At 41.3% G+C, this 25,857-nt stretch overlaps 3 protein-coding genes across 4 annotated transcripts; 2 read left to right on the top strand and 1 right to left on the bottom strand.

The window, feature by feature from the left end:
• The first annotated feature begins 8,788 nt into the window (after window positions 1–8,788).
• On the top strand, window positions 8,789–15,673 carry LOC142993110 (uncharacterized). Its single transcript, XM_076143746.1, has 8 exons — window positions 8,789–8,914; window positions 10,484–10,593; window positions 11,279–11,363; window positions 11,469–11,664; window positions 11,786–12,855; window positions 13,001–13,800; window positions 14,066–14,266; window positions 14,432–15,673. The coding sequence occupies exons 1-8, from the start codon at window positions 8,823–8,825 to the stop codon at window positions 14,674–14,676; spliced, it is 2,799 nt and encodes a 932-aa protein (XP_075999861.1). The 5' UTR covers window positions 8,789–8,822; the 3' UTR covers window positions 14,677–15,673.
• A 114-nt stretch (window positions 15,674–15,787) lies between these two features.
• Window positions 15,788–19,518, bottom strand: LOC142993111 (butyrophilin subfamily 1 member A1-like). Of its 2 annotated transcripts, none has more exons than XM_076143748.1 (9): window positions 19,292–19,518; window positions 19,100–19,148; window positions 18,183–18,554; window positions 17,807–18,100; window positions 17,613–17,699; window positions 17,310–17,336; window positions 17,195–17,215; window positions 17,058–17,102; window positions 15,788–16,975 (listed from the first exon to the last, which is right to left on the bottom strand). In XM_076143748.1, the coding sequence occupies exons 3-9, from the start codon at window positions 18,493–18,495 to the stop codon at window positions 16,452–16,454; spliced, it is 1,311 nt and encodes a 436-aa protein (XP_075999863.1). In that variant the 5' UTR covers window positions 18,496–18,554; window positions 19,100–19,148; window positions 19,292–19,518; the 3' UTR covers window positions 15,788–16,451. The 2 variants fall into 2 exon arrangements, with proteins under 2 accessions (XP_075999863.1, XP_075999862.1); XM_076143747.1 differs by having other exon boundaries at window positions 19,100–19,165.
• Window positions 19,519–20,447: 929 nt separating this feature from the next.
• On the top strand, window positions 20,448–25,008 carry mfsd8 (major facilitator superfamily domain containing 8). Its single transcript, XM_076143857.1, has 12 exons — window positions 20,448–20,797; window positions 21,022–21,104; window positions 21,454–21,497; window positions 21,801–22,041; window positions 22,652–22,765; window positions 22,851–22,995; window positions 23,192–23,250; window positions 23,334–23,442; window positions 23,576–23,710; window positions 23,799–23,902; window positions 24,012–24,238; window positions 24,347–25,008. Exons 1-12 carry the CDS (start codon window positions 20,739–20,741, stop codon window positions 24,551–24,553), a joined length of 1,527 nt encoding a protein of 508 aa, XP_075999972.1. The 5' UTR covers window positions 20,448–20,738; the 3' UTR covers window positions 24,554–25,008.
• The last annotated feature ends 849 nt before the right edge of the window (window positions 25,009–25,857 follow it).

A 25,857-nucleotide genomic window follows, 5' to 3' on the forward strand; every position in this document is an offset into this window, starting at 1 on the left:
TACCTGGCTAGGTGCGGTGAGGATGCACACTGAAAAACAAAGAGCCATTATGTTTACTTCTAAATATATCTTTTCTGTACGTGTAACTTAACAATAGAGAACAAGGAACTTATTGTCTTTCCTTCTTACTAGCACACCTAACTTCCCCATTTTTGGCACACCCAGCTGTACTGCATTGTTGCCATTCTTCCCCATTATCATTTTATCTGTACAACTCCACGCAGACATCAGTCAACCTTTATAATCTGAACAATTGTGAAACATCCGCCACACCTTGTATGAAACTTTCTGTATCATTTCCTAACTGCTACATTGCACAATGATTGAAAACAGGTCTGTTGTGTACCTTTCTGTCCTCACATTGAATAAACAAATTGTTTTAATTTTCAATTTATTTGAGGCACCTAATGAAAAGAAGCACCAGAAGGCTGTCATGCTAAGAGGCATCCAGTCATTCTTAGGACAAAATCAAGTGCCTGATGTGTTTCTCCCACAACAGTTTTGCAGTTTTACCTTTAATTGGAATTGGCTTTGATATGAAGAGACTTTTCACAGCTGCACTCTGAAAAAACCTAAACAGGTCTAGAAATGCCACTTTCAGGACTTAACTGACTGACAGAGGTGGTGTGTTTCTCAGTAACACAAAATCATTCTCTGGTGAATAAGCAATAGTTAGCATATACCTTTGACATATTTATTTGCATTTATGTCTTTCAACAATCAAAGTTCATCCAACATTTAACATTTCCTCTGGTGGGAATACAAAATGTTATGCACATACAGCAGGATGTATTACTTAAATTCCAGTTGAAATCACTCAGATTGTCTTTAGTGTTTGGCATCTGTATTTGTGCTTGTGCAACAAAGTAATGAATAATTAGAAAATGACACTAAACAACGCAACAACCACCTGTTCCCGCCCTCATTCTTCCTTCTCAGTATGGCATTACAAAGGCATAGACCCGCACGACAGTTTTAACAGCTCCTCCAGTCTGTCAACACAACATAGATTACCTGCAAACCAATTATTTAAGTACCTCTAAATCAGACACCTCCCCACTCTGCCTCTAACAACTTCCAAAACTTCCCTTCCCCTCCCCCTCAACTAATATGGGAAGACCGGCTTTCGTGCACAACACCACTAAGAGGGACCATTTCTACCACCACATCCCGGACCTGGGGGACCAATCTAATTCTAAAATATGGGCCGCCTTCGAGGCTGAGCTTGAACTCCAACAAGACACGGACTGGTGGAATGAAGTCATACACAAACTACACACTGTCTCAACCTGTGCTCGTCTCGCATTCATCCAGTTTAACTTCGAACACCGGGTCCACTTCTCCAAATCAAGATTGTCTGAAATGTACACAGAAGTAAAGGCCCAATGTGATAGATGTTCGAATCCACACTGTAACCTAAGCCATGTGTTTTTTCTCTGCCCCAGGTCACACAATTTAGTCAAGCCAAGTTGAGTCAAATTTATTTTTACAGCCCAATATCACATTCAATGTCTCAAAGGGCTTTACAGACCCACAACATCAGGAAAATTCCTGACTCAGCCCAAATCTCTCTAGGAAGAAAACCTTTATGTATAAGGAAAAAGGGAAGAATCCTCGGGAGAGGTAATTCCAAGAGAGATTCCTCCTCCATGAATGGCTGGGTGTGCAATAGGAACTTCCAGTGGGATTATACAGAGGTACAATAAAAGGCATGCAAGGCAGTACACACAAAAAGTCATGCATTAGGAAATAACGTGCTAAACAGAGAAAAGGTAGAGCGAGACAGGCAGAGAGAGAGAGAGAGATAAAGTGAGTGATAAAGCACTTTACAGTGCAATCCTATTGCAGGCGGTCTAGGATGGGGGTGTGTGAATGTTGGATTGTGTGATTGTTGGGGTGGTCTTAAGGGGATCAGATTTTTGGGTGAGATTTCTTCCCTTTTAGTTTTTCTCCTCTCCCCCTCCTCCTGTCTCCCGAGATCATACAACTAACAACACTGATGTCGTCCAGCAAAGATGTCTCTGTGTGTTATTTCTACATAACCTTCGACGGCTGTGGCCTTCTGCTGTCACCCTGCTTGTCACCTTAATGTCTTAATTAACTCCGCTTCACCGCTGAATGTGACAAATTGACCTCCATCAGAAGAATGCAAGGACCTGTACGCAACCGAGCATATCAGAAATATTTTAACCCCCGTGTCTATATTGTAAATGTACATTTTGTAAATTAGGACTCACTACCTTGTAAAATAGTTATATTTGTATCATTAGCATTTGTTTGTTCTTCACTTTGGCTCCATAAGAAGATGCAGTAAGAGGCCTGCGAAAACCAGTGGAATCTTTATTTCACAGCACTGTAGCCGTGAGATAAAATGACACTCTTTCACACAGTTTTTTTTATTTGCGCAAGCAAGTTAGTGTTTGTAGGCAGCTGTCAATGGTTGTATTTGATTGAATACGTAATACACCACTAGTGTGGCTCCTTGTCTTTGAATAAGGTAATGTGACGTATCATTTAGTTGCATTGGGTAAAGTTTGAACAGAGAGAATGAGTAGAGTGGCGAGGATGCAATTGTGGACAATTACTTGTACTCTGTCTCTACCTTGTGGCAAAAGCAAAATATGTTAGATGACCTGAGTAGTGTTACATGGATGGAAGTGAGGAAATGTGCAGCAGGTGGTGCTCCCTCTCATTCTGCAAACTTGGACTGAACAAATAATGAGCCCAAGTCACCGGTCCCCTTGTCTCCTTCCTTCTACATTTTAGGCAGTGTATCACATTCCATTGGTCACAGTCAACAACTTTTTTTTATTTGCACAGGCAAGCTATCATTTCGTTGCATTGGGTAAAGTTGGAACTGAGAGGATGTGAAGTGGCAAGAATGCAATTGTGGACAATTACTTGTACTCTGTCGCCACCCTGTGGCAGGAGCAAATTGTGCTGTTCGATGACCTGAGTAGTGTTGGATAAGTGAGGAAACGTGCAGCAGGTGGTGCTCCCTCTCACTCTGCGAACTATGCTTGAAATATATGAATACCAGGTGCTCCAAATGTCCACATATCACGTGGAGCATGAGGCCTCGACTTCTCTGCACTTTGTCTCTACCACTGCTTCTCCTGCTCCTCTCTCCTCCACCCACATCTCATCTAGCTGATCATGCTGCCTGGCAGCGCTGCCATATCTGCAGACACTGCAGACTCTTGCAGCACTCTTGTGATCCTGAAAAATGTCACTACCCTGAGTCCCACCATCACTCAGGCCTCCCAGCATCTTGAGCGCTGGGATAGAGCAAGTTGGGGAGGGCAATCGGGCAATGTGATCATCGAGTTAGGTGGGAGGACAATGGAGAGAGGTTAAAGGAAGTGTGTTCAGTTAATGTAATGCAGTACTCAAATAGGTTGAGAATAGACAGACATTCAACTACAGATGTGGCTAAAAGTGTTGGTGCCCTTAAAATAACAACGAAATTCCCCAAATTGTCTCTGAAATAAATTGAAACTGACAAAAGTAGCATCCAACTTTCTTTATTCCACGTTTGTTGGAGCCTATCATAGCGGTCATTGGGTGAGAGGCATGGAACACCCTAAAATAGGTCACCAGCCTATCGAAGGGCAAACAGACACAGACAAAATTCACCTAAGCTGCATGTTTTTAGAGGTGGGAGGAAACCCACGCAAACACAGAGCGAACATGCAAACTCCTCAAAGAAAGGACCTGTCCAGAAACCTAAACCAGGACTTTGTTGCCTTGAGACAAGAGCGCTAGCTACTGAGCCACTGTGACTTTGACTTTGCTTTTTAAATAAAATAGATGACCATGAACATAGCCTGGACAAAATTATTGATGCCCCTTCGAAGAGATAATAAGTAATACGATCGTAGTGATATTTTAAGCAGACTTTCTTTAATTAGTGTTACACCTGGCTTTAATCTTATAATCAGTCATTCAGCCTACTTAAATGAAGAAAGGTTCTTCCTGTGCTGTTTGGCGTCACAGCAACTTGTGACATTGAACAAGGACAAGTTAAGAAAAGAAGTTTTCAGGAGAGATAATGGTGAAGGTAAAGGCTGCAAGAACATCTCCAGGCAGCTAGATGTTCCTGTGAACACAGTTGTTGATATTACCAGGAAATGTAAGGTAGCCAATGTCCCTGGATGTGGTTACAAGAGGTTGCTAGACTGACCAAAAATTTAACAGAATGGTTAGGATTGAACAAGATCACGGCACAAGAATTTCTTGATGCACGATCAGTTATATGGGCTCCATGGAAGAGGACCCAGGAAGTCTTATAATCCATAATGCTTCTAGGAGAATGTTTTGTTTTTTAGATTTCTCTGTGATTAGATTTTTGCTTTCATTATGAAATGTTGCTCTCATGTTTAGAATAATAAACTTCTTGTCAGTAAGCTTTTATTCAGATTTTTAATTTAATGTTTTTAGTCCATTTATTTTATTGCTATACATGTTCTCCCCCTTTCTCGCCTGCCTCTGTTAAAATGTAATGTTTTTGTTTTTAATCTTTAAAATGTAACTGCACGTTTACCTGCATTCATTGTATGAAATGTGCTAAACAAGTAAAGGGTAGTAGTAGTATTATTATTTTAATTATTTTTTTTTCACTCAAACTGTAGGCCCTAGTTTTGTGAGGATTAGGCAACAGTATAATCGTCAACATTTGATTAAATCAGATTTCAAATCTTTTTTTTTTTTCCAGCAATTTAAAAATTCACCACTTATCTGTATTTGTTATTAGATAGTAAATCGTGTTTATTTTTAATTGCGATTTTCCCAAAAAATCTATCAAATTGATGTAGGATTAATGTGAATAAAATCTGTAGGAAGGAAAACAAACTAATTAATCAAAATAGAAAATAAAGTTTGATTATGAATGCAGAATAAAACTCGACGTTATAAATTGTGGTAATCTATTTGCAAATGACCCTCTTCACTGATGTTACGGCTGTGCCTTCATACGATGACCTTGATGATCTTAATATACCAGGAAAGGTGTACGTAATAAATGCAAAATCAAAATAAGTGCTATTTTGGATACATCCCTTTAAAGAATGGCTTAATACATTTTCATTTGGTCTCAACATGGGTCCTTCACTAGCGGCTTCTATCATTTGTGGGAGGATGGGTGACGTTTCGGGAGAATAAAGCTCTCCTGTGCGTCGCCCCCCCCCCCCCCCCTAAAAACGCCCCCGTGGTTTGCGGAACCAATTAAATCCCCTCACGTTCCGGGCATGCCGACATGAACGCCGACATAAACACACTTCATTGACAAGGCACAGGAATCGCTGGTTTGTGTGGAAATCGCGGATTTATTACAACTCTCCGTCAAAGGAACGTAAATACGTTCGTACTGCGCCAGCATTGACATTGTTGGGAGATTATTTAGTCGTTGCTAACCCACCTATAAGAGGAGAGCTAATGGCAGGGCAGGAGGAGCGGCAGATAACCGTGCTGGACACCCCGGTTCCTGGCCGGTCACGGACCGAGAGAGCGGTGGCTCTTGCCCGGTTATTGCACCACGAATGTACTCATCTACTCAAGCTTTACGTGAGTTATCAGTTTACACTCGGTGTTATCGTATTTGTCAGGCGATGTGACACACTCCCCTTCCCGTTACTTGTGGCTTCGCGAGCATGTGTTTGGCCAGAGGCAGCTAGCTACCTGTCCACTTTGAATTATAGACTTGACTTTCGCATTGGAAGCACTTTGCATACTTGAGCGTGCTCTTGTGTGCTGTTAAATCAATGAGTGACCCGTGGTGCATTGTGTAATCTTACTAAAAGAACCCACCATCCCCACTCCAACCCCTCCCACCATCCATTCCCCTGGTTCTCATCTTAACGGATAGAGTGTATTGGATTTTTGTTCTGCTGTCATGCATCTGTGCCTCATCTTCCTTTGAGGATATCTTAATATGGTCGGTATGCTTGTCACATACTCTGTTATGGTATTATCCGTAATCCATCTAAAGTCAAATTAAGAGTAGAAGTGCAAATCCAGTGGTGCCAGGATTTCACTCTGACATACAGTTCCTCATCGATGAGCTTTTTTTTTATGTCAGTTTGTTCCCTTGCCCAAGCTTGATGTCTGCGTCTTTGGTCTCACACTTTTCAGATTGAGAGGGAAGGCTTCTTGTCAGACCACACCCAAGAAGGTGGCCGCATCGTGTCGCTCTCTCCAGGCTCACAGGAGCCGAGCACAGAGGAGCAGGTGCAGCTGCTGCATTCAGCTCTGCGCCAGTGCCTGGGCCTGCTCCATTGTGTCATACTGAAAGAAGAAGAGGAGATGGGTGAACTGGAAGGAGACTATGAATCCATGAGGAAGAATGTGCGATTCAGGCTCGAGCATTTACTCACCAGTACCAAAGTTCTTGTGGAGACCAAAGACGTGATTGTAGAAGTCACCCCAGATGACCAGTGTAATGAGGTATAGAATACGTAACACAGCACATTTCTCACCAATATCTAAAACCTAAACACATTTTGCCATTGTCATAACAAGGTAACGGTCTAACATCATCATGGATATTTAACATTAAATAGCACAACAAAGTAATTCAGGTTAATTTAGGGTAGAATTAACCCCTTTTATTCCTATTATTAATTAATGAATGCATATATGCAGTATGTCCCAATAGTTGAAAAGATATTTCTGTACTTATGTACTGTGTTAATGTCCACATCATCATAAATACTACTTTATTAGGAGTCTTGGCAAGTAAGTCTATGCAATGACTTAGGAATTAGCCTTAACCTGTTGACACAAGAATTTACAAAAGGATTTTTAGGGGAATTTCTGCCTGAACTAGGTCACTGACATTGTTTCTTTTGTAAGTTGTAGCATTCTGGAAATGTTTGGCATTCACTGAGCAACAGGCCTCTGCATTTGAAAGGGCCTTATGGATCCAGGGAATACATTCCATGGAACATTCGGAAAAGATTATAAAATCTACTCTACATGAAGTTGTAAGTTTAATGAGATACTAACATGTTGTGTGTTAGTGTTTTCCTATGCGTTTTGCCCTGAAATGCCTGTATTTTTTTCATGTATTTTGATCCTATATTAAATTCTTTCTTACATCAGTTCACAGCTTAATGTGAAGTAGCTGAGGGAATGCTCTGGAGATATCCATGCAGGGCATTGTAAGTAGAAATGATACCCAAAGAAATGAGATTTTATGAGGCATTACCGTCGGTATAGCAAAACACAAGTTTATTTGTGAATCCAGAGGAATACGTTCCATGTATCTTCTATCTTTGTGCTGTTGAAGAAATGGCAAAAACGTGTGTCAGTGACCTAGTTTAAATGTAATTTCCTGAAAATCACAAAATATATTTCCTTCCATGACCATACTTTATCAACATCATTATTTTGTTTGTAAAAAGAATCTCTCTCGCTCTCTCTCTCTCTCTCTCTCTCTCTCTCTCTCTCTTTCTTAATGTCTTATTCCCCCATATGTATTGATCATTAGAGTCACTGAGCATTTGTATCCTCTCCTCTGTGTAGGAAATTGATGGTGCTGTTGGGTCTTTCGCGATCAAAATGTGGACCTATCGAGTTCTGCTGGAGCTTATCCACTGGGCTGACCATGCTGCTCAGACTCTGCATGTTTTACACACGGAGAAGGAAGCAATGGAAGAAATCTAATTTTTTGGGAAATAACACAACAATATCATCTATGAACTGAGTCAATCTCAACAGCCAGCTTTTACTGTAATGTTATAGAAATGTAATATTCATAGGTGTGAATATAGAGAAACACTAGAGGTTACAGATGTAGTGCTTTACTAAAATCACAACTAATCCCCTTTAACACTCTACTGGACAGCTTTCCCCAGGCGTGGTATTTCCACAGCAAGTGCTAAAATGACCTAGTTTGCCACAGTAGCTCGTTATTTTGACAAAAACAGTGCAAACTATGAGTCGCTCTAACAAGGTTGGTTTCCTTTGTACAGCAGCAAAGAAAGATTTCCCAGAAAATGTGTTGGTTTTATACAGCCTGTAATTTATTTTTAATCAAGCAAATTTACTTCTTGATGATACCATATAGGCTTAATAACTCCAAAAAGAAATTAACTATATTGTATAGTAGCCATATTTGTGAAGTTGATTAGTCATGTAGCTTTTAATATATCATGTCGTCATCATGTCCTAGCTAAATGATTCCACTACATTTCATGTTCTCATGTACAGATTTTATGTTTGTATTGTTTGTGGTTTAGCACAATGTGTGATCAACCAGTCAGGTTTGCTGCTAGCCGTGAAAGTTCTCCTCATGTTATACTGTATGTTTGGAATGTGCTGCTATATTGTTCACAATGGTGGACTGTTACACTAATATTTTACACTAGGATTGTATTGCCTGTAGCTAAAATGATCAAACACTCTGCACCAAACTCCCTCACTGTTATGTGTAATGCCTTATACAGTGTACACTAACTTAATGAGCCATGACTTCCAGAACTGCTGGTGTGGTGGTTTTCTTGATGTATTTAAGCTTTGACTGACTGACTGTCTTCACATTGTGCCTGTATTGGATTCACTACAGGCAGAAAGAGGACAGCTTGAATGTAAAGCTGTGATATGGTGCACTATCACGTGATTGCATTAAAGATGAGAAATATCAAACAGTTAAATCGATTATTTTCGAAGGTTCAATATATTAAAAATAGTACATAATAATTGGGATTTAGGTCTGTATTTTCTCTCTGCACCCCATTTCACCATTAGAACCCCCCCCCCAGGATGTTATGCGCATGCGCGTTGTGGCGTCTACGGGAGCGCGAGAGGTAGGGAAGGGAGTCCTAATGGCGGAGAACGTTCGGTCGCCTTTTGACTACCGGGAGCCACCGACCCTCGACAGCGACGGGGATGGGAGCAAACCGCAGCCGCCACGGGGGTGAGTAGGATGAGCCCGTGCCTGTCGCTCTGCTCGGCGCTCTTACCGGACATTTAAAGACAACACCGAGCCCAGTGACGCACGCGCCGCGAGCGTGCACGTTTGTTTAGTTACAAGCCTTTATCGGCGTGCATGATTTTGCCGTTATGGTGCACAAAACGGAGCAGGGGACTTGATTTTTCGGTCTGTAGTCGCTCTATGCTGTGAGCTTGCATCTTCCTGTTACCGTCTCATTTCGCTGTTTAGCGCCTGTTATTTCTTTTATTTTTTGACAGGGTACAAGTCTTTCTGCTACCCTAGTGTTAGCCACGGAATGCTAACTGGCTAGCAATGGTTTTTTGCAAGCTTAATGTTTGCATGCAATCATCACATTTAACCGAGCTAGCCACTGATTTGGCATCTCTTCCGGTCATCCACTTATGGATCAGTCAGATGTGTGATATCCTCGTTTCCATATCCCCGAACACCATTTTAGCAAAGCATCCGCGTCAGCGTTGTTATAGTCTTAACACGGTTGCTGTTGGTCAATTTCTCATTACTTCTTATAAGTAAACAAAGTTGCTGACAATCAATAACATGCATCCGATCACAGTGGCCCATCGCAAGATTGAAAGAATGAGGGCTGCTTTGTTATGCTAAACAGTCTTCTAAAAATGCATTAGAAAGTCTGACGTGATAGAATGAAGGGGCGGGTCCATTTCCAGTATTTTGATAACTGATATAACCTTACAATAAGATAAATGTTTGCCGTTTCACTACCTGATTATTGTACATTATGGTTGCTAAGTCCTAGCCCTTGATTATCACTACGTTGTGTCACCTATATGCACCTAGATTACAGGTTGAATGAATGCAATTTACTGCTAGTATAGAAAACCAGGGCTGTGGTACTGCCTGGGTTGAAAATCTCTGCAGTATAGCCAATCCATGTGAGCTGTGTTGAGGGCTCAGTCTAAGGGAGGTACATAACTGAAGGCATGACTGAGTCTAAATGTTCTCCCAAATTGAAATAGTCTAGCCCCCAGAGACCAAAATTCAGATGGTACCCTGAATTCAAATAGATCGAAAAAGGTTGTCAGCTTTCAGTATGAGTGATAATGTATCACTTAAATATTTGATCAGGATAATTTGAAACATACTGGCAACACATATCTGTAATTTTCCTGAATAAACAAATGCAAACTGCCAACACAATTAACCAAACCTTTCAGTTGATCTTTTTTTTAGCTATTCTAGTTTATGTTAACATTAACCAGTGATCAATGACCAACTCAACACGAATACCTGGTAAATATGGCAACATAACAAAGTAACAAATGGCACCAAATTTTAAAGGGGAAATGCATACCTTACCCACACCATTGCTGCCATCAGCAATAGTTGAATGGTTTACAGCTTCTTGATTGAAAAGATTTGTTGACCTTATTCAAAAGAATAAACATTCTGTGAACAAACTGAATAAATGCCTTGGCTGCAGGAATTGAATGCTTGCTTTATTTCTGTTGGCCATAACATTTATAAGGACAACTATTTATATAAACATATGAAACCTTGATTTTGTTTTTTCAGGCGTGTGTGTGGGAGAAAAAGGAAAGGAACACCTGTAAAGGTGTGTGACAGAGCATATGTAACAGAAGATGAGGAGGAAGAGAGCATGTCTGAACACAGCTACAGTCCTGGTATATGTGTACACACACACACACGCACACACACACACACACACACACACACACAACTATTTGCTCTTGGTGTTTGTAACCACTTTGATGCTCTGGAAAACAACTGTAAGGACTTCATTTTATTCCTTAGAAATTGAGCATAATTTAACAATTGGTCTGTTGATGGTGGCAAATGTTAATACGCAATTCTTTGTGATTGGAGATTTCTCCATTGGCGCCAGATGATGGAAGGTGGCATTTAAATAAAATAAAAGTTGATTGAAAATTCAAAACAAGCCCAACAGAAACTATGGCTCTGCTGAATATGTAGTTTTACACAGTCTACAAAGTACAAACAAAACATCAAAGGCAAAAAGGAACCTGCTACAGTGTCTTTGAGAGTACTATATGGAATTAACACTGCAGCAATGATTAATTCATAAATTAAAATCCTTGTTCCTACTTGAACAATCATAGACCGGATTTTAGAAAATGAATTGTGTCAATTCCCAACCGGCTGCTAAAATATGTCTTTTTCTGACAGGCAGTGTCTTTTTCTGACAGGCAGTTTGGGATGCTTGTGAGGGGTGAACATCGGCTAATATACATTTGCATTTTGTTAGCTGCCAGCTTTTGTGATGATCAACAGATTAGAAGGGTAAAAAAGTTTGTATGTATTAGATATAACATTCCGCTGTTTCCCTAGGTGATGGACAGTACCCAGAGGGTGCAGAAGACCGCCTCCCTCCTCCTGGCAGTCCCTACTACCTGCCTGATCCTGCTCAGCTCTGGTAAGGAGGACCCCTGACATGTAATCTTTGCTGGGCCTTACTTATCTGCAATTCCCAGTCAGGCAAGGAATCCATATCACTAATGGTCAATTTATGTTTTCCTAGCGTGCCAGAGCTGGGTGAAGAGGGAGCCAGCGGTGTCAGAGGTCCTGTGCTCTTTCACCCCCCACCCAACTGTCGCATTCGAGAGGTCCACTGTGGGACCCAGGTGCGATTGGTTGTCATAGCGATCCGTGACATCGCTAAAGGGGAAGAGATCACAGTGGACTACAGTCTGACAGACTGGGGCGAGAATGCCATGGTGATGGGAAATTTGTCACATCATAGAATGTTTTGGATTGTATTTGCACAAGGGATGTTAACTTGAAATATAATTAAAAGACCACCCTAACGGGATTATTTTCTCTGTTTTCTTCTCTCAGGAGGAGGAAGCTGGTCCTCACCCACTGTCTCTCTCTGTCTCTGATTACCTTACCCCTTCCTGGTCATTATCACCCTCATCCTCGCCACTTACCCACTCTGAGCCCAGCGACTCGGACCGTGAGGAGGATGAAGAAGAGGAAGATGACGACGATGACGATGAGGATGAGGAAGAAGAAATGGAGGAGATAAGGGGTCGAATGCTTCGTCGTCGCAAGAAGCGCAAGATTGCCACAACAGTAACTTCAAAGAAAAAGAGCACGGCAGCTTCACCTAGAGGACCTGGACGCCCCTGCTCGTCTTTTGCCCGGCCAGCACCTGTTGCGACACCAACCAGATCCCAGTCCCAGCCCCCAGTCAGTGCACTGGCACCCCCAACTACCAACATCAACAATAATATTAACATAAACATTGGCAGTTCCAGTGGGGCCACCGTAAGCCGACGACAGCATTGCCCATACTGTGGCCGCCACTATCGGTCTCTGGCACGCCATCTGGAGAAGCACCATGCCAACCAACCAGATGTCAGAACTGCCATGGAGTTGGCACACCTCCACACAAACAGCCCTTCAAACGGCAGTTCCTCACACCCGCACCCTCCGCCATCCTCAACCTCTGCTACGCAAAGCCACTCCTTCGCTGTCCCCCAGCCATCTGCCTCCAATCCTGCCCCACCACCCCTCTTCTCCAGAGAGAGGGAAGCACCGGCTACTCGGTCAAGTACAGGCAGTGTCTCATTCTCACTCTCGTTGTCACCGCCCTCTTCAGCTCAGGCACCTGCCACCAAGAAGGGGCCCAGCTTAACACCGCCCACTTCTAAACGTGCCACACCTCAGATAGTGCCACGGGTGAAGAGTCCGTCACCACCTCCCCCGCCCACTCCCCGGAGGGGTCGAAGGATGAAGAAAGAGAAGCAGGAAGTGCAGCAGAAGGTGGAGGAATGCTCGAGAAGTCAGGAGGAGTTGGTTCCTCCTCCTACTCCAGAACCAGACATAGATCCAGATGAGGATCTAGAGCTGAGTGCAGAAGGGGAAGATGACATTCCAGAGGAGAAGAATGGAGATATTGTAAGGTGTGGCCTGATAATTGTTATTTTGCATTGAAAAGAGTTTTGTTGTATTTTTATCAATTACATATTTAATTGTGATGTGTTGCGATGGTGAATGCCAGATTGTGTTAAGTTCTATTTTAAAGGCATTACTCTTCTCTCTTTCCAGCTCACAAAGACATCACATGTCTCCACTTCTCTCCTCCCTCTCCTGTCTGGTTCTCTACCTCCGCCACCAGCAGCACTCTTCCTTTCTTTCTTTAACCCGTTCCCCTCTTTCTGCTGAGGCATGGCGACTGCTCTGCCACTCCAGCCTCTCCTTGCTCATCCTTTACAATCGCCATCGTGAATGTGAGGTGGCTAAGCTCACTATCCAGGACTACCGGAACCGTACCACCCCCCAGGGAACCGCCATTACCACCCCTCCCTCTGGCATGGAGGCCCTCTTGTCCCCATTTGAGCGCCAAGTTCTCTGTCACCTTCCACGGGCTGGTGTTTTGGGAAAGCGTGGACGCATCCAGCCACTTATTCTCCCCCCACACTGCGAGTCCTGCCTGGACTTACTCCTTCAGACCAGCCCCAATGTGGGTGTGGACCCAGAGAGCCCTTATGTCTTTTCTCGGCCATATCACTCCCCCGCTACCCCACTTCGGGGCACTGACCTTCTTAGAAACCTGGCACGGGCCAGTGGGGCCAAGAACCCCGGAGCATTGACAACAACTCGGGTGCGGCGACAGGTGGCCATCCTTACACAGTTGCTACTGTTAGAGGAAGGTGAAGGCCAGAGCGGTGCTACCAAAAAGCTAGAGGACTTCCTCGAGCGAGAGTACCACGTGACCCAGAACTGCTCCACTATTGTCCGGGATCCAGCACTGATGGGTCGTGTGGGTCGTGTTGTTCTTTTTGGAGAAAGGGAAGGTGTGCTTTTTAGAGGGATGAGCCTGCAGCACATCTGTCTTGAGTTGGATGGTAAATTGGATTTTTGCTTCAGTAGTTAATGCTCTAGCTATTAACAAGTGTTTCATTTCTGCAATTTATGTGCGAATCAGTGCAAATTCTGCAGTGAAACGAAGATAGGGTGCTTTGATGTTTAGGATAAGCATGCAGTATCTGAGGTAGCCTATGGGAAGTGTATATTAAGTAAACTATTATTTAAACTAATGTTTAAAATCCATGATGCAATTTATGATTGCTGCACCCCGGCATTTTCCCCTGATTTACATCTGTCTTACAGTGATGTCTGGGAATTCAGGAGAATCCTTTTCTGAGGATTCAGAGGCAGAGGAGGAAAAAGAGGGATCTAAAGAAAAGGCTGAAGTGGTGATGAAGAAAAAAGGACCGGGCCGACCCCCACGGAAGAAGAGGGCATCCGCTACACCAGTCAGTCCTCCGCCAGCCAGTGTCCATAAAAGGAGATGTATTCCACCTAAGTCAGGTAACCACAACAATTATCTGGCTTACGGAGCTAATGAACAATGGTGTGTTGGTTAGGTTTTTACATGCCTCTGGTGAGCTTTAGAATCAGGTTCCCAGGGTCAAATATTGTACATCTAACATCCGTCTGTGACATTATGACAAAACCTGCCATTGTGTTGCACAGGGAAGCGTGGTGTGCTGAAGCGTCCTTGGTCAGAGGCGGAACGTGTAGCGGTGGAGACTCACCTAAAGAGAAACCTCATGGAACTACGCGTCCCTGCAAAGGCCGACTGTGAACGCTGCTTAGAACTTTGCCCTCTGCTGGTAAGCAATCAGCGAGACTGGAGGGCTATCAAGTTTTATGTCCACAATCGCATCCAACTGCTGAAGAAGCAGGGAAGGAGAGAAAGTGCAGGCTCAGTCTGCTAAGTGAGAGCAAGGAAAAGGTGGCTGAAGACTCGCCATGTTTCATAATCCACCAATGACACTGAAGAGAAAATTTGTTGTTGGGGTGGAGCGTAGCCTCGTTTTTTACTTACTGTAATTAAGAATTTCCTTTGAGTACCCGAAATCAGGCATCCTGTCACGCTTTAGGGATTCAGTGATGTAGAACTAAATTAAACTGGGAAAACAGGCATGTCGCACCAGTTGAGGAACATTTGTCTGTAGTGTTTTAATATGCTCATTCCCATTTTTCACATATTTCGAAGTGGTTGACCATGATGTACATTTAAGTGTAAGTATGAGTTCAGACACAGTGAATGCTTGTAAAACAATATTTCAATGGCATTTGGCCTTTTATTAGAAAGTTGGCAGTGGAGTGTAACAGGTGAAATATAGATAAAAGAAATGACAATGGTCTTGGACTGATGCAGATCCAGGAAACCCCAATGTGCGCTTTAAGATCACTGGGCGACCACAGTGAGCACTCTTAGATCTAGTGTTGCTGATGACCAAACATGAATGTGTAAAGCTTTGGAAGAAGAAACCAATGGTTCCCACCCGTGAGGTCCAATAGTAGGACTGCATGGACTAAGACATGTATAAATCTGTATAGTTTGTGTTTGATATTGATAATTGCGAGGCATTGTGCCTCCAAACCATGGTTGTCATAAATAACAAGTGTATTGAAATGTATTCTTAAAAAAAAAAAAAAAGTCCTGGACCATGATGCACCTGTGAAGTGTTTCATGCATACCTCTTTACCATGATCATATTCAGACTAGTATGTATCAAGGAACGCCTACTTGAATTTATTGTATCAGAACTTTTTAAAAATTTATTTCAGAATCGACATATGGTCTTCACAATGTAAATACTTACTAATCAATGAAAAGTATACAGACAGTAGTGAGTACAAAGTTAGTATTGTGTTATGGTGTACATATTGTAGATACTACCTGTACTTATTAAAGTGTATGACATTTTTCTGTGTTTTCTGAAGCTGAGGTGAGTTTTACATTGTGAACAGAAATTATACAACAAAAATATAGATAATTCTGCATTGATTGTATGCACTATTAAAAAATATCACACTTCATGTGAAATCAACACAAGATATTGATTAAATTTTATTGATGAATAAAAACAGCATATTTCTAAACAGACAAACGGCAGCCACACATATTTCAGAGAGAGCACCAATGACTTTACAAAGAACACAAGCTTCAAACTATACTGAACAAACATAAACACAACACTTTTAAATTTTAAGATGCTATTGGATTCAAACGTAATAAATGTAAATCAACAGATAGATTCATTTAGCTCTTACATATGGATTTCATGTGATAAGCGATACAGATATGCATTCATTAGTCACAGGTTCCCCCAAGAAAAGAAGATACCATGACATCAGTGAATGACTCTTGTGTGATGACAATTTGCCTCATGCAGAGCAGCACATCTCATTCTCATAGAATTGGTCAAATTGTTGATTGTTGCCTGGGTAATATTTTCCCACTCCCATGCAATAGCTCTACAAATTGTTGGACATTGGTGAGAACCAGAACACACGTCATATGTGCCGGTCCAGACCGTAACATACCATGCCCTTCTTTTAGATGTTAACATTAACCACTTACTCATACAATCAATGTGGTTTGGAGGCCACACTAATTCTTGGTTGATAATTGTTGCAATTTTTATTGGGTGTTAACTTGAATGTGAAGAGATGTAAAGGTTCAGGTGTTACTGGTCTGATGTTACTGATCTTTCCTCGTTAATATCTCCATAGGGGTTTTATCACCTTTTCCAGGATTGAAAAATGGAAAGATTTCCCCTGTAAATTCAGCTGCTACACTGGCAATTAGACTGTGGTCTTCTACATTGTAAAAGGAAAGCTCTCCACTGCCATAGTCCACAAACACACCAAGAGTCTGGGGCTGTGCTGCTGGCAGTGAAACAACTGGTTCTGTGTTGAGCGTGCACACATGTGCTCCGTTCGAAGACAGAAACCAGAAACCATTGGATGGAGTTGGCGAAACCTCCTGTCTTTGAAAGTCACTTGCACTTGTGACACCTACCCACCAAGACTTCTTCAAACCTGTCTTTGCTTTACATAAGGAAACCTCCCAATAGTGCTCTCCAGATGAGATGCCTGGAGATCCTTTGATAGATGTGAGGCAGGTGACCTTTTCTCCATCAGGAAAATGACAGTCTATGTTATCTCTGAGGAGACCATTCTTTATCTTGAGAAAGGTATTATCCCCCTCAAGTGCAACATCGACTGTTGGAAATCACATATATAGGATTAGATTGACATCAGACAAGTGGGCTAGAAACAAATAACACAAAAAAAGGTAAATTACCATGATACTTTTTGGCTTCTTGTAGAGACCATGGTCTGGTCGTACCTGTAACAAACAAATCAAAATGGATCATGTACCAAAAGGCATATTGTATAAATTGTGTATTGCTTTCACTGAATGAATGAGCTCAGTCTTACATGGTAGAAGTTTCTGTTTCTCTGGGGGTGGGGGTAGATGACTTGGTGTGAATGTCAAATTAAACAGATGATGAACGTCATAGAAATGCTCAGTAAGAACAAGTGTGGTACTTACCACCATCTACTTCATCGCTTCCCTTCCCTTAAAAACAAAACAATTCATTTACAGATTTGAATTCAAACTTGAGGACAGTTGACATTGCCTGTAAAATTAATGTAATTATTGATGCCTCTGATGGGCACCAATTAATGGCAGCATACACAAAGTGGTTGTAATATACAGTACATGCATACCACTTGTGTTGACCTTATTGCTCTGGCCCTCACTTTTTTGATGGGTGCATAACAAGTTTACAGAAACATTTACAAGCAACATGTTTTGGGCCACTTTCAAGCCTTAATTCTGTCCTACAATTACCTCTGTATTTGAAGTACATTCCTCCAAGTACAACTATCAGTGCTACCAAGGTCACAGAGAATAGCACCCATCCAGTCTTTGAAGATCCTGAAGTAAAAAAGTTCACATGAATTTGTATGTTTATTGTGTTGTATGTAAAAATTTGAATTAAATGCCAAAGTTGCACACACTTGGTCGAACATAAATCTATTTACCCTGTTCTTGTGGTAGGATGTTACTTCCCAGATGCAACATTGCTTTCTTCTCCTCATTGTCGTTTAAACCTACTAAGCATGACATCTCTGAGGAGCTGGAAACAACAAGCCAGCTATGGACGGACACAAGACCAGCAGAGTCATTGCTGTACACCACGCTTTTGGGTGTCAGAACCTTGCTCCGATCTGATAATCGAAGCTTAGGCTTTGGATACCAGCCATCAGACTCACAGCTCACATTGACCAGGTCATTTCCAATCCACATTGCTGACAGGAGAGGAGTAGTTCCTTCTTCTATCAAATGGGGAAAAAAGGCAGATGGAAAAAATGCAAGGGGCAAAATGTAATTTAATCTTTCTACTCTTTGGACACTCACCCGTCACAATGAGACTGACACTGCCACTTTGATAATCCTTATCACTGGTGACGTAACAAGTGTACTCTCCTGCATCCTCAAGTGTGACATTTACCAGCTCCAATGTCAGATCACCTGCCCTCAGCCCACCAGACTTCTCATTCCATTGGCCAAACGATGCTCGACCCTTGTATGCAGCGGGCTGGGCTCCATCCTCGATCTTGCCTGCTCTGTACAGCAAGACTGGGGTATCAAACTGGTCACTGTGGTACCACCGCACCTCCAGACCCTCTGCTGTTTTGGGGGGGTTCAGTCTACAGGATAACATGGCCATTTGGCCTAGGTGCACTGAAATCGGTACGGCATCAACCAAAACTGTGAAGTCTCCAGAAACTGTAAAATAGACAACATACATTAGTGTTATGCTGTTTGGGGGAGGAATTTTGGCTTTTGAAGCTCAGCCATCAGGCTCCCGGTGTTGATGTACTAGACGAGGATGCATTATACATGTTATTTGTTGAATACAAATAACATTATTAATAGAACTTTTTCACAACTGACACATGTAGCTAAAATATTATGCATAATGGATTCAATTTAGCTGTGCAAGTACATGGGATCAGGTAATTTGCTTCTGCCTCACTAAAACAGACCCCAGGAACAAAGCTGTCACTAACTTTGACTTTACTAGTTATCTGTGTGACACATGCTATGACAAGTCATCAAATATTTATAATTAATTGTGTTTTTCATCTGTACATTTGGCTGAGTGTTAACTCTTCAAAGGCATATATATATATATTAGGTATATAATATTAGAAAACTATACTAACGCTTTGTTTAAAAAATGTGCTGTAAAAGTAAAGCGAAACCACAAAAGCACATAGAATAACAGTATATCGGTAGAATAAGGTGTAGTGTAAACCGTAACGACCTACCTGGCGCAGCGCTAGACGGATGTAAGCAAAGAGCAGCGACAAGGCACAACTGCAAAAACCGTAAACCTGTAAATACGGATAAACGTGCACACTCAACATCTATAAGAAATTACAAACTGAAATTAAAGCGACAAACATAATTTCAGACTTTAGAAAAATGGAAGCAATCGTCGAAACTGGCAAGGGGCCTACCCATATTGTTCAGCGCACTGAAATGCCTGTGATCCGAATCGTAGTTTAGTCGGTCCAGAAGCCTGCGGGAGACTCATAAACCACTACCCTAGTAATTCCGATTTAGTAAGTATAATACAACTGTGTTAGCTGTATACAGTTGTCTTCGAGTCTGTATTATTTCGTCGTTGAGAGACGGCAGAACAACGACCGCATTTCCATTCGCCCTCACTTTACTTTCACTTTCAATATGATGTGACGTTGATGTGTGTGGGGGTGGGGACTATGGAGGACTAAAAGTGCCAAAATTAAATAAATAAATACGCCATTAAATAATTAATTAAATGTGTCATTAAATGTGAAATAATTCATGGTTCGCTGTAACACCGAACTATGAAATAATTAAATGTGCACTGAAATAATTAAATGTTTTTTTTTTAAATTATATGACTTGTTTAATTATTTCACATTTAATGACATATTTAATTAATTATTGACACATTTAATTCATTAATGACACTTTTAATTAATTATTTAATGGCGTATTTATTTATTTAATTTTGGCACTTTTAGTCGCTCATAGTATATAACTTTTGTCATCTGTAGTTTTCAAATCAAAACACAATTTAAACACGTATTTATTTAATTTTCCTTTTTAGTAGAAAGAATTTAATCTGTTCGATTAAATCCATTTTAGTACTTATCATAATGTTGAATGAGAAGGGGAAATATGATGTTAATTTAATATAGAAAAACTGTATTGTAATAGTTTACTAACATTTGGAATAATGTTTTAACGTAGGTTATGCCATATAATCAATAATAGTAATAATAATAGTAATAATACAGTACAAACAACACATGGTGGCGCTCTTTGCTTAGGTCGTGTTTATAGTTTATAGTCACGTGAGTACAGTGCGTCAAGCCACATGGTGAACATAGACTGAAAGCGAAAAATGTACGGTAATGCCTTCAGAATATATGCATACATTTTATAGTTAAGGAGACAAGTGAGTATTTAGGCTAATAATCATGAGTATTAACGTTCTACATTTGGGTTTGATAGGGTGGATGCAATTTAAACGTTGACCAAGAACCATTGTACTTAGGTTTAATATCTATTTGACTTTATTTCGAAACGTTGACCGGAAATGTAATTTAAATTTTCGTTCAACTTCATGGTGGCAGTGCTTAGCTGCTTCTAGGACAGTTTTAGAATCGTTGTTGTTGCTCGCGCCCGTACCTCCACATTTCCCATGTGTTTGTAGTAAATACTTGACTTATCGCGGTGTTTGATTTTAAGTAAGCATACATAGGTGACTACAATGTTTCTTCGAGCGACTGGTGTTAGTGGAGACCAAAACAGAGTTAGCTCAAAAGCTAACTTATACTCGAGTTAGCTACATGGCAACTTAGTCAAATTCAATTTTGTTGCGGTTAATTTGTTCGGTTGCTGTTTTCAGTAAACATGTCTCAACTTCATGAGTCTGACGAGGCTACTCCCCTGCTCAGGGATGATGCAAGCAGGTGAGTGCAGAGTTCATCCCTGGCTATTGATTGTTGACAAATGAGCAAGGTTAGTCAATGTAGGGGGGTTCAACAACATGCATATTTGTTCGTTTTCATTTAACATTCTGATAAATTACTGACTCTCTACTGTGAATATGCATGATCTAAAACACAGTTGTCTGTTTGATAACCATTCAACTTTAGTAGCACACAATCCATTTGTACTCCTTGCCTGTTTACAGTGATGACACCCAGGATGAAGATTACAAGAATCGTTGGAGGTCTATCCGAGTTATGTACTTCACCATGTTCCTCAGTAGTGTAGGTGAGGACCTTCATGAATTGTTGTGATTATGCACAAATAACACACTGTGAAGATAAAATGTAGCAAAATAACCATCTTTTATGCACGTGCACCCTATGCTTTAAAGAGAAGACACTGGCTCACTTCTCCAAAACATCAAGCACGATCTGAGTCCAAAGCTGTCCTTCAACTGACAGTGCCCTGATCTCGCTGTGGAAGAGCACAGACTTTATTGGACAACATGTTATCATTCCAGTACATGGCTCCAGTTTTCCTGCCTACATCGTCACAGCCAAAACATCATCATTTGTTTTTTCCTGTTGTATCATTTTTTATAGCATGTGTGGATGTATTCCCCCTTCTCTTTTAGGTTTCACCATTGTCATAACATCTCTATGGCCCTATTTGCAAAAGGTAAGTATGGCTCACCCTTCAAGAAATTATGGACTAAAATGTTTAACTTTGAAGGTCCTTACTTTGTTTGTGGATAATCTAAGCAAGGTACAGAAAATGAAGTCACAGTGAATAAGTGAACGAAACTATACTGAATAATTTACAGTATCTGGATGAGATGTTGTCATTACCAGGCATTACCCATGAGATACTATAACCACAGATACTATGATGAATATCTCATTCGTCATAGCATAATATTATGTGTAAAGTGTCCTTGTAAAATATCCCTTATGTTTAATTTTAGTTATATGTTTCTTGTAGATCGACAATAGTGCCAACGCTACCTTCCTGGGCTGGGTGGTGGCAGCCTACAGCCTCGGTCAGATGGTGGCTTCGCCCATTTTTGGCCTATGGTCCAATTACAGACCACGTAGGGAGCCACTGGTGTGCTCCATCTTCATCAACCTGTCAGCCAATGTCTACTACTCCTATGCGTACCTGCCTGCAACTGATAACAAGTACCACATGCTTATGTCCAGAGCCTTCGTTGGATTCGGAGCAGGTTTGAGGCCATGAATATGTTCCAACAATTGTCGTCATTTGATTACAAGTGAGAGGCATAACTTTACAAAAACTGATGTAGGATGTCACAGTGTCAGTAAGTCAGTAAGTTCATCCAGGTCAGTAGCAGCAGCCTCAGAAACCCTCTGATCAGTGGGGTCAAAGCAGGCTTATAACTCCAGCTTTGCCTCATTTGTTCCGTTTCGCCACAGACTTTACAGTCACAGACCTAGCAGATCTTGCAGAGTCAGGAGAAGATGAACAGGACAGTGATCAGAGAGTCCCAAAGCTGCACGGGGAACAGAGCAATTCTGCGCTCTACAGTGTTCCAGTGTGTTTTTGTCCCTGATGGGACACGTATTATGCTGTCTGTTTTTTGGGCAGCTTGTGGCTAAGGTTTGCTCTATTAAAGTCCCAAAGAACAATGAGCACAGAGTCTGGGTGTTTTTTCTCTGTGTTAGCCATCTGGTCAGCCAGGTGTTGTAACACAGGCCTGAGGTGGGATGTTAAAACTGACTATACAGAATAAAGAAAAGAAAAGAAGAAAAGATACATTTTTAAAAAAAATGGCAATGATGGCTGGTTGATGATTGCTGATCTTGTCACTGCAGGTAATGTTGCAGTAGTGAGGTCCTATGTTGCTGAAGCTACATCGCTGAAGGAGAGGACCGGTGCCATGGCAAACATGAGTGCCTGCCAGGCCCTGGGTTTCATCCTTGGACCCGGTAAAGATAGTAACATCTTGTTTGTATGTAATCCAGACAGTTTTAAGAGTTGTACATAATATGTTTATGTGTTTTGATATGTCAGCTCTGCAGGCATGCCTGTCATTCATTGGTGAACACGGTGTCACGATAAAAATCATTGACCTGCAGCTCAACATGTACTCTGCCCCAGCTTTATTGGCGGCGGCCTTTGGTGTCATCAACATTCTGCTGGTTGTGTTGGTGCTGAGGTGATGTTCTTCCTTCCACTACAACACATCTTCCTTTGTTCTGGTATTTGTTTGCACTGAATTGAGATCATCAATGGATCCACAAATTACATTGACTTTTGTGTAGTGATTGTTTTTCTGTCTTTTGTGTTTGTCAGGATCGAGTGCTTAAGATAATTTAATGAACTTAAAAATCTGTCTTGACTCTCCTCAGTAGAGAGCACATTGTAGATGAGGATGGAAGACATGTTCGATCCATCAATTATACATCTGAAGGTACATAACGTCCCATTCTTAAGGTTTTTCCAAAGTTTTCTGACTTGACATTAAATCCTATATTTTCCTAATCCTCCTTGTAGATAGAGTTGACACCAGCGAAGAGCCTGAGGAAACAGTTGACCAGATAGCAGTCCTAACCTCCAACATCCTCTTCTTCATCGTCATGTTCATCTTCGCTGTCTTCGAGACGTATGTTTTCCTCTGTGAATATGTGATAGTTGACAAGTTAGAGTGCTACAAATGTACGTTATTGTTACTGAAACCGTGCCTCTTTTTTATCAGTTGTGTGATCCATGAACTGTATATTTTTGCAATTTTCCAGAATCGCCACCCCTTTGTCTATGGACATGTTTGCCTGGACAAGGAAAGAAGCTGTGCTGTACAATGGCATCATCATCTGCTGCATTGGATTTGAATCCATTCTTGTGTTTCTGGTCGTAAAGTTGGCCTCTCAAAGGTACAAGGCCATGCCAATGAACAGGATAATTGCACTTCACATTAACTTTTTAAACTGTAATTTCACGGCAATGCTTTCTTTCTTCCAGGGTTGGGGATCGTCCTGTGTTGCTCGTAGGCTTGGCTATTATATTCTGTGGCTTCTTTATTCTGCTCCCATGGGGGAACCACTATCCTAAAATCCAGTGGGCAGGTATGGATTCTTTTGTTTATCAGACTGTACAATTGCTGAATTTTCATCATTCAACATTCATTTCGAACAATGACATACACACTCGTCTGCTTTTGTATTTGAAATGTAGACCTGAAAAATAACTCGGCCGTCAGTCGGGCATTTGACAACACAGTGGCCTCCAACAGCTCTGTGGAGCCAACGGGGTGCCCCTCAGAACAGACCTGGTGCCAGTATACCCCTGCCATTCTCCTGGCACAGTACATCAGCGCTGACATCCTGATTGGAGTTGGATATCCAGCCTGCAATGTGATGTCCTACACACTATATTCCAAAATCCTTGGGCCAAAGCCTCAGGTAAAAAGCGGTGGAAAGGTTGTGGAACATATATGAATGAATGAGTATGTTGAAATTGTGCATGTATTAAATACACAGAATGTGGACACTTGCTTTTTGTGTCTTCAGGGCACGTACATGGGCTGGCTGACAGCCTCCGGCAGCGGGGCGCGGACGTTGGGCCCTGTCTTTGTATCACAGGTGTACACTATGCTGGGACCCCGCTGGGCCTTCAGCCTGATCTGTGGTATGGTGCTGGGGGCCATAGTCCTCCTTGGCTCTGCCTACCACAGACTCATTGCTTTCTCTGTACGTCATAGTAGGACTTTCAACTAAAAAATGGCGGTTCCCTCTCCAGGACTTAAATCACTTTTAGCCAAAATGTGGACAATGATCAAGGTTTTTTTGTTGCCTAGTTACTAAACTATGCGGTAACAGTTATGCAATGCTTGACGAGAGTTTGTGACTAAGGGTTGAGCTGAGGTTTGGCTGAAATGTATAGCGAAGAGATAATTCCAGGTTATTTTTCACAAGTTGACCAAAGACAACTGCTTTGTGAGTTAAACAGGAGCTATTGCTAGAACTGCAGCTGCACTTTGACTCACTTGGTGTTTAAGAAGCCATGTTGTATATTCCTTATCTCATTTGACCTCATAGCCTTGTATGAGGATGAGCAATAATATCAAAAAAATATATGGTCTTTGATTAGTAAGTTACTAAATATGTTACTGAATTACTTTAACTTTTAGCATTACGTGCTATGTAATTCCATTCTTATTACTTTGTAACTTCATTCAAAGAGTGCAAAACTTGGTAGACTTCATTTTTAGAATTGATTTGGACTGTACTATAACATTCACTTGTGGATTTTACAGGCATGTCAATAGTGTGTGGAAAGCACTATGCCCAAATTATTGGTTAGTCAATACAAATCTGCTATCAGAATTATCGCTTTTTGTAAGGAAGAAATTATTCTGACTACTGAATTATATTTTTACAAGGCGTGTCAGTCTTTACATCGACTTACTACTGTATTCATCTGTGAAAGTTGAGTGTTTGTGTTTTGTGTCATTCAGGAAACTTGACCTACTTGAAATATTTCAGGAAAACATTCTAAAAATGTTTTGACAATATTTATTGCTTATAACGACTCACTTGTGGTTATTTAAACAACAATCTTTCATTACCTGAAATAATTCAGAAAGTGTGTGTGTGTACTTCTGCTTATTTGATGTGTAATTTAATAAGCATCTCGGTTTCTAATTACCACTTCATTAAAATTCTGTTTTCTGGACATCTGTGTTAATTTTCTTGTTGATTTATTTGTATAAAAAATTGCTAAGGAACAGTTGAGCCTCCTCCTTTACTATATATCCAAAATATGCAGCTGGGTTGGCAAAGAGTTTAAATCTATCCATCCATTGTCTGTAACGGCTTATCCTCTGGTGGGTGGGAGGGTTTTTGCTGGAGCCAATCGCAGCTGTCAGGGGTTCACCCTGGACAGGTCAGCAGTTCATCCCAGGGCACACTTAGACACAAACAACCTCTCACTCTCAAATTCAAACCTTCCGGCAATTTAGAATCACCCAATTAACCTGCACTTCTTTAGGCACTATGTCCAAAAACATAGTTTAATATGA

Source organism: Genypterus blacodes, unplaced genomic scaffold, assembly GCF_046128005.1.
Source record: "Genypterus blacodes isolate CSIRO-AG114 ecotype Tasmania unplaced genomic scaffold, CSIRO-AGI_Gbla_v1 ptg000027l_1, whole genome shotgun sequence".
NCBI lineage: Eukaryota > Metazoa > Chordata > Actinopteri > Ophidiiformes > Ophidiidae > Genypterus > Genypterus blacodes.

What these genes read in the sequence shown, in the direction of transcription:
- LOC142993110 (XM_076143746.1), top strand. Translation starts at nt 8,823, where the DNA reads ATGGCGGAGAACGTTCGGTCGCCTTTTGACTACCGGGAGCCACCGACC. An exon ending in AAACCGCAGCCGCCACGGGG is followed by an intron (nt 8,915 to 10,483) that starts GTGAGTAGGATG and finishes TTGTTTTTTCAG; the next exon opens with GCGTGTGTGTGGGAGAAAAA. An exon ending in AAGAATGGAGATATTGTAAG is followed by an intron (nt 12,856 to 13,000) that starts GTGTGGCCTGAT and finishes CTCTCTTTCCAG; the next exon opens with CTCACAAAGACATCACATGT.
- mfsd8 (XM_076143857.1), top strand. Translation starts at nt 20,739, where the DNA reads ATGTCTCAACTTCATGAGTCTGACGAGGCTACTCCCCTGCTCAGGGAT. An exon ending in GTAAAGTTGGCCTCTCAAAG is followed by an intron (nt 23,711 to 23,798) that starts GTACAAGGCCAT and finishes TCTTTCTTCCAG; the next exon opens with GGTTGGGGATCGTCCTGTGT. An exon ending in TCCTTGGGCCAAAGCCTCAG is followed by an intron (nt 24,239 to 24,346) that starts GTAAAAAGCGGT and finishes TTGTGTCTTCAG; the next exon opens with GGCACGTACATGGGCTGGCT.
- LOC142993111 (XM_076143747.1), bottom strand. An exon ending in CATCCTACCACAAGAACAGG is followed by an intron (nt 17,700 to 17,806) that starts GTAAATAGATTT and finishes TTTTTACTTCAG; the next exon opens with GATCTTCAAAGACTGGATGG. An exon ending in AAGCGATGAAGTAGATGGTG is followed by an intron (nt 17,216 to 17,309) that starts GTAAGTACCACA and finishes CCCCACCCCCAG; the next exon opens with AGAAACAGAAACTTCTACCA.